The sequence below is a fragment of the Leptodactylus fuscus genome, chromosome 1 (genome assembly GCF_031893055.1).
Source record: "Leptodactylus fuscus isolate aLepFus1 chromosome 1, aLepFus1.hap2, whole genome shotgun sequence".
NCBI lineage: Eukaryota > Metazoa > Chordata > Amphibia > Anura > Leptodactylidae > Leptodactylus > Leptodactylus fuscus.
In genome coordinates this window covers 158,953,212-158,968,743 of record NC_134265.1, presented here as the reverse complement: position 1 = coordinate 158,968,743, position 15,532 = coordinate 158,953,212, and the positions used below count along the sequence as shown (strand labels likewise).

The 15,532-nt window shown below is 39.5% G+C and overlaps 1 protein-coding gene across 1 annotated transcript in view; it reads right to left on the bottom strand.

Moving 5' to 3' along the window:
* UHRF2 (ubiquitin like with PHD and ring finger domains 2) overlaps nucleotides 1–15,532 on the bottom strand; it is an 88,705-nt gene that overhangs the window by 53,548 nt on the left and 19,625 nt on the right. Inside the window, exon 2 of the mRNA XM_075278919.1 lies at nucleotides 8,797–9,030. Coding sequence (XP_075135020.1) covers nucleotides 8,797–9,030 — 234 coding nt within the window. The remainder of the gene's footprint in view (nucleotides 1–8,796; nucleotides 9,031–15,532) is intronic.

Here is a 15,532-nt window from a genome sequence, read left to right as displayed (position 1 = left end):
AGTGATAATTCACAGGCCCCCCCAAGTGATGATCCAAACCGTGATCGGTTATTCAAACTGAGACCCCTCATAAATTATTTGAACCACTCCTTTTTACAACATTACACCCCAGAGCAAAACGTCAGTGTGGACGAATCCCTCCTTAGTTTTCACGGTAGACTGAGCTTTCGCCAATATCTCCCTTCCAAACGGGCAAGATATGGCATAAAGCTATATAAGCTTTGCGAAAGCAGTTCTGGCTACACCGCCGCCTTCAGAATATATGAGGGACGAGATAAAAAAATTAATTCCCCAGGATGCCCCCCAAATTTTCCCATCAGTAGTAAAATAGTGGTGGAGATAATGCAGCCCCTGCTACACAAAGGGTACCACTTGTATTGTGACAACTTCTATTCAGGTGTGGCCCTATTTAGACACTTGCATTGTGCAAGCATAGGAGCATGTGGAACCATGCGCAAAAACCGAATTGGTTTTCCGCAGCAGCTAGTGGGGAAGGGCATACAAAAGGGGGAGTCCTGTTCTTATTCTTGTGAGGAGCTGTTGGCGGTGAAATACAGAGATCGGAGAGATGTCTATTTGTTGAGCACAATACACCCCACAGGAACAGTGGCAGTGAGGGAAAGAGGGGCAACAGCAGACAAGCATAAGCCAATAAGTGTGTCCGAGTATAACAAACACATGGGGGGGGTGGATTTAAGTGATCAAATCTTACAGCCCTATTTAGTAAAAAGAAAAACCAAAACCTGGTATAAAAAAGTGGCCATTTACCTCTTTCAAATTGGAATCCAAAATGCCTTTTTACTTTATAAAAAGAAGGGAGGCACCGACAAATATCTGGATTTCCAGGAAAAAATAATTCACAACCTCCTTTTTGACCCTCAGGACCCCATAGAGACCCCCCAGTCTGAAGATGTCAAACGACTCACTGAAAGGCATTTTATTAGTCTACTTCCCTCCACAACAACACGAGCTAACGCGCAAAAAAAATGCCGTGTCTGCACCAAAAATGGGCGACGCAGAGATACCCGTTACCATTGTCCCTCATGCCCCTCAAAACCAGGCCTGTGTATTGTCCCTTGCTTTGAGAGATACCACACTGTTCTTCATTATTAGATCTCTTCCCCAGAAAATTCCACTTCTAATTTTGTGATTGCCACCAAGCCCCATCTTTTGCATAAACCTGCAAATTCCTATTGTTATAAACTCTAAATTCCCTAAATTATACCCCTAGATGAATACATTGGGGAACAAAAATACTAATTACATTTTTTTGCATCTTTTTCAACATTTCACAAAAAATCTGGATACTCTAAGAAGATGCTAAAGCACTTATTGAATGCCTGCAAACTATTCTATCAAAATCTGGCCTACAAAATCCAATTAGCGCTCCATCCGTTCTGAGAGCGACCGTGTGCCCGTACATTCGGGTACCAGCACATATGGGGTATTGTCACGTTCGGGAGAAATTGGGTAACAAAATGTGGGGTGCAATTTCTCCTTTAACCCCTTGTGGAAATGCAAAATTTGGGGTAAAGCAACATTTTATAGCAAAAAATGTCATTTTCCCATTTGCTGGGCCAATTCTGTGAAACAACTGTAGGGTCAAAGTGCTCAATATACCCCTTGATAAATTCCTTGAAGGGTCTAGTTTCCAAAATGGGGTGATATTTTGGGGGTTTCCACTGTTTTGGCACTTTGGGGGCTCTGCAAAAGGGACATGATGCCTGCAAACAATTCTAGCAAAATCTGGCCTACAAAATCCAATTAGCGCTCCATCCATTCGTACATTAGATTACCAGCACATATGGGGTATTGTCACGTTCGGGAGAAATTGTGTAACAAAATGTGGGTGCAATTTCTCCTTTAACCCCTTGTGGAAATGCAAAATTTTGGGTTAAAGCAACATTTTATAGCAAAAAATGTCATTTTCCAATTTGCTGGGCCAATTCTGTGAAACTCCTGTAGGGTCAAAGTGCTCACTATACCCCTTGATAAATTCCTTGAAGGGTCTAGTTTCCAAAATGGGGTCATTTTTGGGGTGTTTCTACTGTTCTGGCACTTCAGGGGCTCTCCAAATGCAACATGGTGCCTGAAAGATATTCCAGCTAAATTTGCCCTCCAAAATCCCAATAGCGATCTTTACATTCTGGACCTCACAGCATGCCCATACATCACTTTACAGCCACATATGGGGCATTTCTGTAGTTGGGGGAAAATGCGTAACAAATTGTGGGGTGCATTTTCTCCTTTAACCCCTTGTGGAAATGCAAAATTTTGGGTTAAAGCAACATTTTATAGCAAAAAATGTCATTTTCCAATTTGCTGGGCCAATTCTGTGAAACTCCTGTAGGGTCAAAGTGCTCACTATACCCCTTGATAAATTCCTTGAAGGGTCTAGTTTCCAAAATGGGGTCATATTTTGGGGGTTTCCACTGTTTTGGCACCTTGGGAGCTCTGCAAATGGGACATGGTGCCTGAAAAGTATTCTAGCAAAATCTGGCCTACAAAATCCAATTAGCGCTCCATCCGTTCTGAGAGCGACCATGTGCCCGTACTTTACGGTAACAGCACATATGTGGTATTGTCGTGTTCGGAAGAAATTGTGTAACAAAATATGGGGTGTAGTTTCTCCTTTAACCCCTTGTAAAGATGAAAAATTTGGGGCTACAGTAACATTTTATTATGAAAAAAGTAATTTTTCATTTTCACGTCTAAATGGTAAAAAAATCTGTGAGACACCTGTAGGGTCAAAGGGCTCACTATACCCCTTGATAAATTCCTTGAGGGGTCTAGTTTCCAAAATGGGGTCACATTTGGGGGGTTTCCACTATTTTGGCACCTTGGGAGCTCTGCAAATGGGACATGGTGCCTGCAAACTATTTTATCAAAATCTGGCCTACAAAATCCAATTAGCGCTCCATCCGTTCTGAGAGCGACCGTGTGCCCGTACATTAGATTACCAGCACATATGGGGTATTGTTGTGTTCGGGAGAAATTGTGCAACAAAATATGGGGTGCATTTTCTCCTTTAACCCCTTGTAAAGATGAAAAATTTGGGGCTACAGTAACATTTTATTACGAAAAAAGTAATTTTTCATTTTCACGTCTAAATGGTAAAAAAATCTGTGAGACACCTGTAGGGTCAAAGGGCTCACTATACCCCTTGATAAATTCCTTGAGGGGTCTAGTTTCCAAAATGGGGTCACATTTGGGGGGTTTCCACTATTTTGGCACCTTGGGAGCTCTGCAAATGGGACATGGTGCCTGAAAAGTATTCTAGCAAAATCTGGCCTACAAAATCCAATTAGCGCTCCATCCGCTCTGAGAGCGACCGTGTGCCCGTACATTAGGGTACCAGCACATATGGGGTATTGTTGTGTTCGGGAGAAATTGTGCAACAAAATATGGGGTGCATTTTCTCCTTTAACCCCTTGTAAAGATGAAAAATTTGGGGCTACAGTAACATTTTATTACGAAAAAAGTAATTTTTCATTTTCACGTCTAAATGGTAAATAAATCTGTGAGACACCTGTAGGGTCAAAGGGCTCACTATACCCCTTGATAAATTCCTTGAGGGGTCTAGTTTCCAAAATGGGGTCACATTTGGGGGGTTTCCACTATTTTGGCACCTTGGGAGCTCTGCAAATGGGACATGGTGCCTGCAAACTATTTTATCAAAATCTGGCCTACAAAATCCAATTAGCGCTCCATCCGTTCTGAGAGCGACCGTGTGCCCGTACATTAGGGTACCAGCACATATGGGGTATTGTTGTGTTCGGGAGAAATTGTGCAACAAAATATGGGGTGCAGTTTCTCCTTTAACCCCTTGTAAAGATGAAAAATTTGGGGCTACAGTAACATTTTATTATGAAAAAAGTAATTTTTCATTTTCACGTCTAAATGGTAAAAAAATCTGTGAGACACCTGTAGGGTCAAAGGGCTCACTATACCCCTTGATAAATTCCTTGAGGGGTCTAGTTTCCAAAATGGGGTCACATTTGGGGGGTTTCCACTATTTTGGCACCTTGGGAGCTCTGCAAATGGGACATGGTGCCTGCAAACTATTTTATCAAAATCTGGCCTACAAAATCCAATTAGCGCTCCATCCGTTCTGAGAGCGATTGTGTGCCCGTACATTAGGGTAACAGCACTTATGGGGTATTGTCGTGTTCGGAAGAAATTGTGCAACAAAATGTGGGGTGCATTTCCTCTTTTAACTCTTAGTAAATGTGTAAATTCTAGGGCTAAATGAATATATTAGTGATAGGAATTGAAAAATGTAAATTTGACCTCCATTTTGTTTTAATTGCTGTGAAATGCTGAAAGGGTTAAAAAACTTTCTACCTGCTGTTTTGGATTCTTTCAGGAGTGCAGTTTTTAGAATGGGGTGACTTATGGGGGGTTTTATTACAGAGGCCTTTCAATTTCCCTTCTGAACTGAACTGGTCCCTTGAAAAATGTGTTTTGGAAATATTCTTGAAAATTTTGAAAATTACTGCTTGATTTGTAAGCCTTATAATATCTGAAAAAAATTAAAGAGTGATTAAAATTTGATTGCTACATAAATGAAAGACATGGTTAATTATATTTATGAAAAAATTTGGGTGGTATGACTTTCTATTTGAAAGACATGCAATTTCAAAGTTTGAAAACTGCATTTTTTTTCCAAATTTTCGCCAAATTTCATATTTTTTAATAATCAAAGACATAACATACCGACCAAAATTTACTACTGACATGAAGTACAAGGTGTTACGAAAAAACAATCTCAGAATCACTTGTCTATGTTAAAGCGTCTCAAAGTTATTGCCATTTAAAGTGACACATGTCAGTTTTGAAAAAAAAGGCCTGGTCTTTAACATACTTTTGGGCCCGGTCCTTAACCGGTTAAATAAATCTATTTTTTATCTAAACAATAAGTAACTGTCTGAAGATAGACTCTTTAATGAATGTAATATATTTTTACCAACTAGTATCAAAATGGTAGAAAGATTTATCAAAGGAGTAGTAAACAGTAAAGACACATTTACACAACTCTGTAAATGCTTAGAAGAATGGCACTGCTTGACAGCTTCTAAATTAGCTTTCCGTCTCCTCTTTTACTGTAATCACTAGTCATACCGCCCCCCCTCCCTTCTGTTCCTGTGTGTCTGTTGTCTCTCCCCCTTTTTATTATTGTGATGCTGAATTGTATATTGTTTTTGGTTTTATTTTCTTTGGGATCTGGCAGTTCAGCCTTTCCCTCCTGTTCTTGGCCTTTGCATTGAATATTGTTTGTATTGTTATGCCCGTTTGAAAACTCAATAAAAACTATAGTTGAAAAAAAAAAAAAAAAAGGAAATATTTACTGGTGGAAGTAAATGCAGTAAGACCCTCTAACTAGGCCGCCATTGAGACAATTACTAGAATACATAGCTTTGACACTTTTTTACTTCTACCAGTTGTACTTTGAAAAGCTGAAGACTGACAATGTACACGTATTTTAGTCTTCAGCTCCACTAGAGATGGTCAGGAGAAGCAGAGAGGCGAATAAGCTACTACGCCCTCTACGCTCCGTCTCTGCATTTGGAAATGACTAAAAATTAAATATTGGGGCACAAATATTTTACACTGAGCCCTTCACGAGGACCAAAGGTACAAAGAATAAAACTGCTTGCTTCTGTCACTGCAACAAGTTCAGAACACACGCAAGCTCACTATCAGTAAAATCCCCATGGCAACTGAATGCTAAATGAGACATGTAAAAGGACTATGAGGCGAGTAGTGTAATTGAAACACTGCCGCAGTCTTGAATAAATGTTCCAGGTATTTGCTGTACATGTTCCCTTATGGTTGCGTGGAGCTTCCAATCATGTAGAGACCACAATCTGTGTGAACATTTACAAGAATTTGTCAAAAAAAAAAAAAAAAAAAAATTGTAGCAAAATTTAAAGCAGTAAAATTTCAGCTTTGCCTCAGCAAATGTTTTCCACCATTTAATCTACCTTTTGTGCAGTACCTGATGCTTCTCTTTACATTTACATCTACCCAACTGATTAATACATCAGTAGGCTATGTTATTTAGAGTTATTGCCGTATTTCTTATTATTCTAAATTCTGCATAACAAGCTTCGTGGCCAATGATATCCACCATCTTTAGGGAGTCTGTATTTTTAGGTCCTTGTGATTGCGTAGAAATATTAAGAGCTTGGTTATTTGTTCTGCTGCAAGGAATTGCAATGTTTGCAGGGCTTCATGGCTTTATACTCTTACACAAGGAATATAGTGGATTCTAGAAGGTTTAAGCAACACAATTAAATAAACCACGTCTATAAAATGCACAAGATACCTCCAAATTAAAAAGCTGTCTAAAAGATAAAATTACCACAGTTTGTGCAGGTAGATTTCACCTCAAAAATCGACTGCCAACTCCACAATTCATTTCAACGGGAGGAACGCAGATTTTTTTTTTTCCTTCTCTTTTTTATCACATAAAGAGAAAAAAAGGTGTTGTGACCTATCTTCAGGCAGATTCCACTTTGCAAAACCTATTGAAATGAATGGAAGGCAGAAAGAAATGCCTGCTGCAAATAAAGAATATCTGCTATTGACTCCCATTATAATTAATGTGGGTGTTGGGAGGTATTTTAAGGCACAAAACAATGTGAGCAATGTGTGGGATCAATAGCTTGCAAAATCAACTTTAGCAGCAATAATGTAAACAAAAAGCAAACAACACATGTTGCATTTTTCCAGCAGCATTTTTTCTTCCATTATTAAAGAGGTTTTCTGGGCAAAAAACTATTTGGTTAAAAAAAGGTCTATTAGTGCTATTAATGAGTTAATAAATGCACCCATATACCTTCAGCAGTGTTTTGAGTGATTCCTGGGTGTCTCTGAGAGCTCCTGGTATCTTCTGCATTTGTTTACAGGTTCAGCTTCCTGCTATGTAACGTCCGTGCTAACTACCTCTCACCTCACTACTCTCCCCTTCCTCCCATACACCCCCCTCCCTGTCTCTCTAGATGTCCCACCCACTACTAGCCCTTCCCTACCTACTCAGCCCAACCTCCAACCCCATTATATACTTACCTCTCTTCCTTCCAGTCTTCCTCCTGCAGGATGCTCATCCTTCTTTTCTGACTCCTAAAGTATGCTAGAGACCCAGCGCTGCTCTGTAGCTGACAATCCACCCCTATTGCACAGGTCTCTGACAATCCCATGCCTGTGTGGTAGAGGTGGATTATGGGTTGCACAGAGCAGCACTGGGTCTATAGCACGCGCCAGCAGTCAGAAAACAGGGAGGAAAAGTCCTGCAGGAGGAAGCCTGGATGAAAGAAAATAAACAAGTATGATGGAGTGGATGGGGGGAGGAGGGGAGAGTAATAGTAACGTTTTATTTCCGGAAAGGGAGAAATGGATCATAACCAGATAACCAGCAAATGTCCCTGAGTGTTGGTAAATATAATTTTTTTGATAAATTATGTTATTTAGAAAGTATGCGGGAGGGGGGGGGGCGGTTAGATTAGTGTAGAAATTTATACTTATCCCCGACAACCCCTTCAAATCTATAGCGATAAAGCTCACAATTCTGCATCTAAAATTAACATGCTACATTTTCAATAATGCATGTGTTTTTGAAAATGCAGTTTATTGAAGCTTTTTTTTTTTTTTTTTTACATACTTGTGCTGATAAAATATATTTGGTTTTCCCCAAACAGGTGAGAATTATGGCCAAAAATCTCCAATTTCCAAAGGATACTGATCCAGATCAGAAGTCTTGTGGTTTGTTCAGATGCAACTGTGCAAGCTTAAACCGTGCTTACATGTTTTGTTTTTGTTTTTTTCTTTACAAAGAAGTTGCTTTCTAAATGCTCCTCAGCTCCCCACCCCATACAACACAAAAAATACAGGGTACAGTAGACTGTTCCAGAAATTGACCATCTGTTATCCTAATTCTACCTGCTTTGCCAGTCAGGCATAAAAAAAGAGGGGGTTTGACTGCAGGACCAGAAGTCTTTAAGAACTCATCTTTTCCAATTGGAGATGAAGCAGTTAATTTTCCAGCCATGTAGGAAGCAGTTCACCACCCAACCCATGAAGTGAGAAGAGTGGGTACCCTGGCAGGGTGCATTTGAATGAGTCATTGACTCACCATTACTGAAGCTATGGAATTTAGGAGAACTGTGTCACAACTTTGGAGCCAGCAACTAGCTGAGTTTTGACCATGCCATCTGAGATCTTCCAAACCTCAAAGAAACAAATGGACTTATAGCTCCCAAGGTTTTTTTTCTCCTTTTTATTCTACAAATGTTTGCTCGTTTTGTCACCTTTGTGTGTCTATTTCTTTGTGATCCATGTATGCTCTATGAACCCAATATCTTTTTAAAGTGTGCTTGCGTTTGACATGTGATCTATGTGATCTTCCTACTAAAACCATTAAAGTTAATTTATGGCTGGCTTGTATCTAGGGTGTGTGGACTGTGGGTGTGAATTACATTCAATTTACAGCCTGAATGAAGGGTCAGGGCAAGACTGAATGTAGTGAATTAATCTCCGACAGCCACACCCATATCACGTGTTTCAATAGTCTGGACATGTCAAGTGACTAAAGTAATTGGGTGGATTGGTGGATTAGAGTATAAAGAGAGGTTGTGAAACTTGGGTTGGCTCAGTTTGAAAAAAAAAAAAAAGACAACCGATAAACATGAAAACGGGGGCTCCTTAAGTCTAGAGGGAAAAAAAAACGTTTTACCATAGTAATATGTGGGACAAACAACTTGAAACAAATTTACAAGAAATAAGACCAGCACAAACCTTGTAAATGCCAATGCCAGCATCAATGAGGAATGCTCGGGCAGAAGTAGATGGCTGAACAGTATTGGAATTGGCTCGTGATTTGTGCTTATTTGCAGAATTCTGATGGGCTTTCCCATCGGAGTCCTTCTTCTTTGTGGAAGGAGTTACATCATCAGACTGTGAACGGATTAAAAGTTGTACAATGTCATTCAAGCCCACATTGTAGTCAAATAAGGTATGTCCATCTTCAAGCTGTAAATAATAAAAAGTAGAGGTATTAAATAAAAACACAAGTTTCACAGATTCAAAATGCCTTGCAATAACAGAGCAGTATAGGCATTTTAATAGAAGCAGAAACACGTATGAGGCAAAAATTGATTGATTATTAAATATGCATATCAGACTCAAGTGCACAGAGGTGGGGCCTGATTTGAATATAGACGAGGAGGAATTTGTCGAGAGGAGGAATTTGAATATTCCTAACAAGATACTCAGTTACTTTACACAGGCAATAATCCAGAAACATTGATAATCCAGTAAGATTTCCAGCACATAACCACATTTTGGAGACACATAGCAAAAATCTGAGCAGAGATTGGGAAATGGTTATATTAATAAGTCAAAACTAAATCTAAATTGGTAGACAATAAAAAGTGGTGGAGACAGTCTTTTGTGGGAATTCTCCTTTAACTCCCACATTTAAATAAGTTTTACACCTGGATGTAAAATCCAGACGACCCATATCTGTCTAAGGTGAATGGGAGACCCGGACTATACATCCACATTAACCTGACCATAATTAAAGGGGTTGCTTCACTATATTTTTCAGGTCAGAGCAATTATAGTGATATAGTTTTGGTTATGTTTTAATACCTTAAAAGATTTAAAATATATATATTTTATATTTTATTATTTATTATATATATTATATATTTATTTATTTTTTTCTTGGCGTCACCATATTCTGGCACAAAAAAAGAAGAAGCTGTTTTAATTACAGTTGAATGAATAGATTCATAAACTGGTTTTGACCCGAATTTTCTAAACAAAATCAAAATTCCTGCAATTCGGTCTCAGGAGAACTATAATGGCTGTCACCACATTGAGGCCCTGTTCCCATGGAGTAACGTGCCGCTCATTTAGACACGTATACACGTGTCAGTGTGATGCACTTCAAAACAGATCCCATTGACTTCAATGGGTGCCAACTTACGCGCGCTACACATGGAAATCAATGGGAGGCTTTATAACCCATTGATTTCAATGTGTAGTGCGCGTAACACGGGCACCCATTGAAGTCAATGGGATCTGTTTTGAAGCGCCTCGCTCCGACACGTGTATACGTGTCTAAATGAGCGGCGCGTTACTCCGTGGGAACGGGGCTTTACTGTGGAGTAAAAATGCAGAGGAGTACAAGGACACTGTCTCAGTGACCCAGGAGGGCTTCTGGCTTCACCTGACTGCCCCTCAGCCAATCACTAGTGGTAAGTGGAGAGTGCTCAAGTTAGACAAAGAAGATGCTGACTACATGAAAATAAGAAAATAAGCCGATTTGTCATATGGTAGTCTTATTGCTGCTAAAACATTGCTAATGGAAAAACACCATTAATATTGTAATTGGAATACAGAATTAAAGGATAGGACTACTCTTGAGCACAGTTTAGTTAAATTTAATACATTTTACACAGATAGGTAGAAAAATTATAGGAGTAAGAGAAGAAGCTCTGCACTGTGCTGTGTGACTGCGGTGCTCAATGTGTTATACATACACTGTACAGGTCACCCTTTCATCACCAATAATCTCATTTTGTTAAGTCTTTTATGCTACAGAGCATTTTTTTGTAATACAATGTCAGATTTACCATTACTATTATTGTAGTTTGCTACACTGTGATCTGATTGTCCAAAGTGTTTCTTACATTGTTGTTACTGATAAAGTCAGTCATTTTAGTGCAAAGTCTCATTTTGTTTAAATCTAAGCTGAATTTCAGAGTTTTCTAGGTTACTACTCTTACTACTCACTGATCAGGACTTTTTTGGGCTAAATCTCACATTCTTAAGTATTTATAAAGTTTTTTTTTTTAAAAAAAATAAAGCTTTAAAAATATATAAAAATAAATAAAAGTTCTAAATCACCTCCTTTCTCTAGAATACATATAAAAGAAGAAAATCATATGTCAAACACATACACATTAGGTATCCCTGTGTCCGAAAATACCCAGTCTACTAATAGTTTTCCTGTACGGTGAACGTCAAAATCAAAAGTGACAAACCGCCGGGGTTTTTTTTCACCATTTTGCCTCTGATATAAATAAAAGGTGATCTAAGCAATAGACATTCCCCAAAATGGTATAACTAAAAAGTACATCTGGCCCCGCAAAAAAAAAACGCTCTATGCCTCCCCGTACAGCTGCAAGGTCACCTGTCAATGTGACCTTGCAGCTGTTGCAAAATTACAACTCCCATAAATTAAATATTTTACCATTTTTTGCTTCAAATTTTTTTCCCCTATTTTCCTCCTCTAAAACCTATGTACGTCTTGTAGTCCGAAAAATAAGGTAAATTGTGTTACTTTGTGTTGCTCTATGAAGCCCATTACCTTTTTGAGGTGTGTGTATAGAAACATCCACACCTAGCACAGTCATTATCATCTGGATTCCACTGCATTTCACCAACTGGTGGCATATGTACAGATTTGATAAAGAACACCTAATGATTATTATTTCTGTAGGAAAGCTGCCTCCTAAGTTAGTTGTACTGCATGCCAGAAGCCACCATCCAGAAGTGCAGCAAGGCCAAATGCTAGTACTGATACACACTGCGACTATAAGCCCTGTTTCAACACCAGACGGGGACCATCAGCCTCCTCCAGCTCATCCTCACTGGACCATTTTTTTTCTCACCCTCATTTCATGGCTGTAAGATGTAGTGCACATTGAATGCGATGGAAGCACATGCATGAGAATCTGTTTGAGAAGGCGGCGGCAGTGAATGATTACTACATGCATGAAATCTCAGGGAGAATGTGTTACTTCAAAACCCTCCAGTGGAGCCTCATAAGGGAGGTGTGCTCTCTGAAGTCCTGTCAGGAGGCTCAGGCCACCAAATGTCTCGACAGCAGGATCAGTGACATCATCCCAATGATATATATCTTACAGGAAACATTTACAGATAGGCAATAAGAAGAGAAAGAAGAATAACAACTTCTAAATCTTGGCCACTCTTAGAAGATTGTTCAGCTTCTTCAGCTCGAAGGCTAGACACACTGACAGCGTGCCAGACATTTTCTCTTGAAATTCTAAAGATACTCACTCCTCGATGCCGAATAATTTTTTTGTGGATTTTTTTTTATATAAACTCAAATTTTATCACTTTTCAACTTGCAGGCTGACCGTATCAGAAATCTTTCTGGAAATTGTCACTAGGCCAATGCTATTTTTCTGTGGCATTTGTTCCAATAAACGGATGATGGATAGTCAGTCAAGGTTCTCTTCTAGCTCCCAACTTTTGTAATAAATTAGGGAAGATATTCCAGCTTTTCATTCTCCATATTCTGTACTTGCCACGTGCAACAACGTTGGCATAAGAACAAGAAAATAAAACAAACAATCCCACCATTACTTCTTCCAATACCAATGTCATGTTGTTGCGGCCTCTACTCCCATAAAGGGATAAATTTAAGTGGCTTTCTCTTTTTGGAAAGACACTTCATTACTTTTCAATCAGGCACATGGCCACATTTTCTTTACAAAATAACAAGCCTGTTGCACTTGCGAATCCCCAAGACAGGCTAGTATTTATAGAATTCACAGTTTTTTCAATACAACCATGTGTGTTTAAAAAACAAAACATGTGATGCCGGAGGTCCTGCACTGAGCTGTTATCTAAACTAGGGTGATAGACTGTTGTATGTGGAGGTTGTCTAGTTCATAACACCAGCAGTTGGAACAGTAACTTGCTCTAAAGCAAAGGCAGCAATGTAGCGACTGCTCTCATCTCACAAGTCAGGTGGGTAATTGGTCAATACACTTAAAGGGGTTGTTCGGGATAAAATTAAATCCCTGCACTAATTTAAACACCATCTCACCTACTTTCTAAATAACATAATTTATCAAAAATGTATATTTACTCATATCCAGGGATATTTGTTGGTTATCCGGTGACAATCTGTTTCCCCATTTCCGGAAACGGAACGTCATTACTACTCCCGCCCTTCACCCCATCATACTTGCCTATTTTCTTTCTTCCAGGTTTCTTCCTGTGGGACGGCTCTTCCCTATTTTCTGACTGCCGACGCGTTATAGACCCAGCACTCGTTTATGCAGCCAATAATCCTTCTCTACTGCACACACATGGGGGCAGCATCAGAGACCTGCACTGATGAGATGGATTGTCAACTACAGCATAGCGCTGGGTCTACAGCATGAAGCCGGCAGTCAAAAAAGAAGGATGGGCTGTCCCACTGTATAAAGTCTGGAAGGAAAATAGGCACATATGATGATGTGTTTGTGTGTGTGTGGGGAGGCTCAGTTGGTTGGGAAGAGCCAGTAGCGGGCGGGATAGCTAGAGAGACAGGAGGAGTATGGAAGGGAGGGGGTATAAGAGAGGGGGAGAGAGAGAGAGGAAAGGGGAGGAGTGAGGTGAGTGGGGTTAGTGTGGAAGTTGCATAGCAGGAAGGTGAACCAGTAAACAAATGCAGAAGATGCCAAGAGCTCCCAGAGACACACAGAAATCACTCAAAACACTGCTAAAGGTATATGGGTGCATTTATTAACCCATTAATAGCACTAGCAGACCTTTTTTAAAAATAAATAAATAAAATAAAAAAAATAATGAAAAAAGTTTCTGGAAAACTTCAACTGTAGCATAGGGGGAGTTTGTGTTGTGTGTGCACTCTGATATGGGATACAACACTATACTATATGGTACACAATTAATATATTTTCCTAAAAAGACCTATATTTAGAGAGTACATTGTAGACAATGGGACAGAGATACTAATACTGTTTACGCTAGGTTCACACCTGCGTTTAGCCTTCCGTTCTGTGCTTTCCATTTTCTGCATGCCAGAAGACGCAAAGCACAGACCGGGTCCGGCCGTGAGCGGCGGTGAGCGTTTTATGCTCTCCGCCGCGAAACCGGATTTTTTAATCCGGGCACAGAGTACTGCATGTCCGACTCTGTGTCCGGATTATAAAACCCCATTTCGCGGCGGAGGGCGCAACACGCTCACTGCCGCACAGCTTTCTCACCCATTCAAATGAATGGGTGAGAAAGCCTCCTGCAGGTTTCCGTCTCCTGCTCTGTTTTATGCAGGAAACGGAAAACTGCACAACGGAGAGGGCAACGCAGATGTGAACGAGCCCTTAAAAGTTAGTGAAAAGTTAGACTAGAGCATATTATGATGCACCAGATCATAGTGATTGATGCTGAATGATAAAGAGCAGGTACTGTGCCACCCGTTGTTGTTGCCAAGGTGGGAGACTGGTAGCCAGTCTCCTGTATAGTCAGGGAAAGTGTTCCTATGTTTAAGTTAGTTCTCAGCCGAGAAGGGTTTTTGTTTTGGTTATCTGTGCCTTTGCAAGGCAGTGTATGCACTACATGTGAATAAAGCCTGAACTTGTGTGCAACCCAGTGTCTGTGTCCCTGTTTCCTGCACTGCTACAAGCATCTACCCGAGTGAATCCCCACAAACCTTAAAGAGGTTGACTGGTTTTCAACATTGATGGCCTATACTTCTTTTTAAAACACAGAATTACACGGCAGTGCCCTGTGCATTGTGAAAACTTGGTGTCACAGCTGCTGATATCAGCTGCTCGATGGGGGTGCCAAGTGTAAAACCCCCAATGATCTGATGTCAAGGAAAGTTTAGAATTTTTTATTATTTTTTTTTAATTTTTAAAACCTTTAATGATAATGTTTGAGTACTACTGACATGACTGTTTTAGTAAATATTACCATTACCCATGAAATAACATTGGGGCATCTTTTACCATGACTGAGCGTTACCATTTTCCTTGTCAAAGTGACATGTACCAACCCAGTTCAACAATGACAGCACTGATTGGCCAGTCAGAGCGTGAAGGGACAAACCCCCAGATGATAACACACAGTTATCAATTTATTTATAAATATCTAACCATTAAATTAACGACAAATAGTTATAAGAAAAAAATGCTACAAAGCTGTTATAGAGAATACAATTATTTACTAAAACGGACAGGAGATGCAACAGGTCCTCTTTAACTGTGACTATTTAAAAGTCCTGCTGGGTTTCTGCAGAGAGATGAGGTCTGTACAGAAACTTATGATTAATTAGGGTTAGTGGCCAGACTGAAAATTGCAAGGTATAGTATATATATTTAAATGTATAGGTGATCCTTAAATATAGGTTTAGCAAAAAATAAAAAAAACTTAAAATTAAAAATTTAGCATCTTTTTTTAGTCACATATTAAGCTAGGAGGAGAATTTGTTAAAAAAAAATAAATTAATCACATGCATATTATTTAATAGTTCTAAGAAATATGTCTCTCAGACTACACTGTGTGCAGAGTTTTTAGGCAAGTTGTATTTGAGAGGATCCTTTTTATTATTGTTCAATGATTATGTTCTCAGTCAACCCAAAAGACTGAAATATCAAAGCTTAATATTTTTGGAAGTTGGAGTGGTTAGATCTGGGAGTTGAGCTTCACTCCATCCTCAACCCAAAAAAGGTCCCACAAGTTCATCTTTGATGATGCCAGCCCATACCAG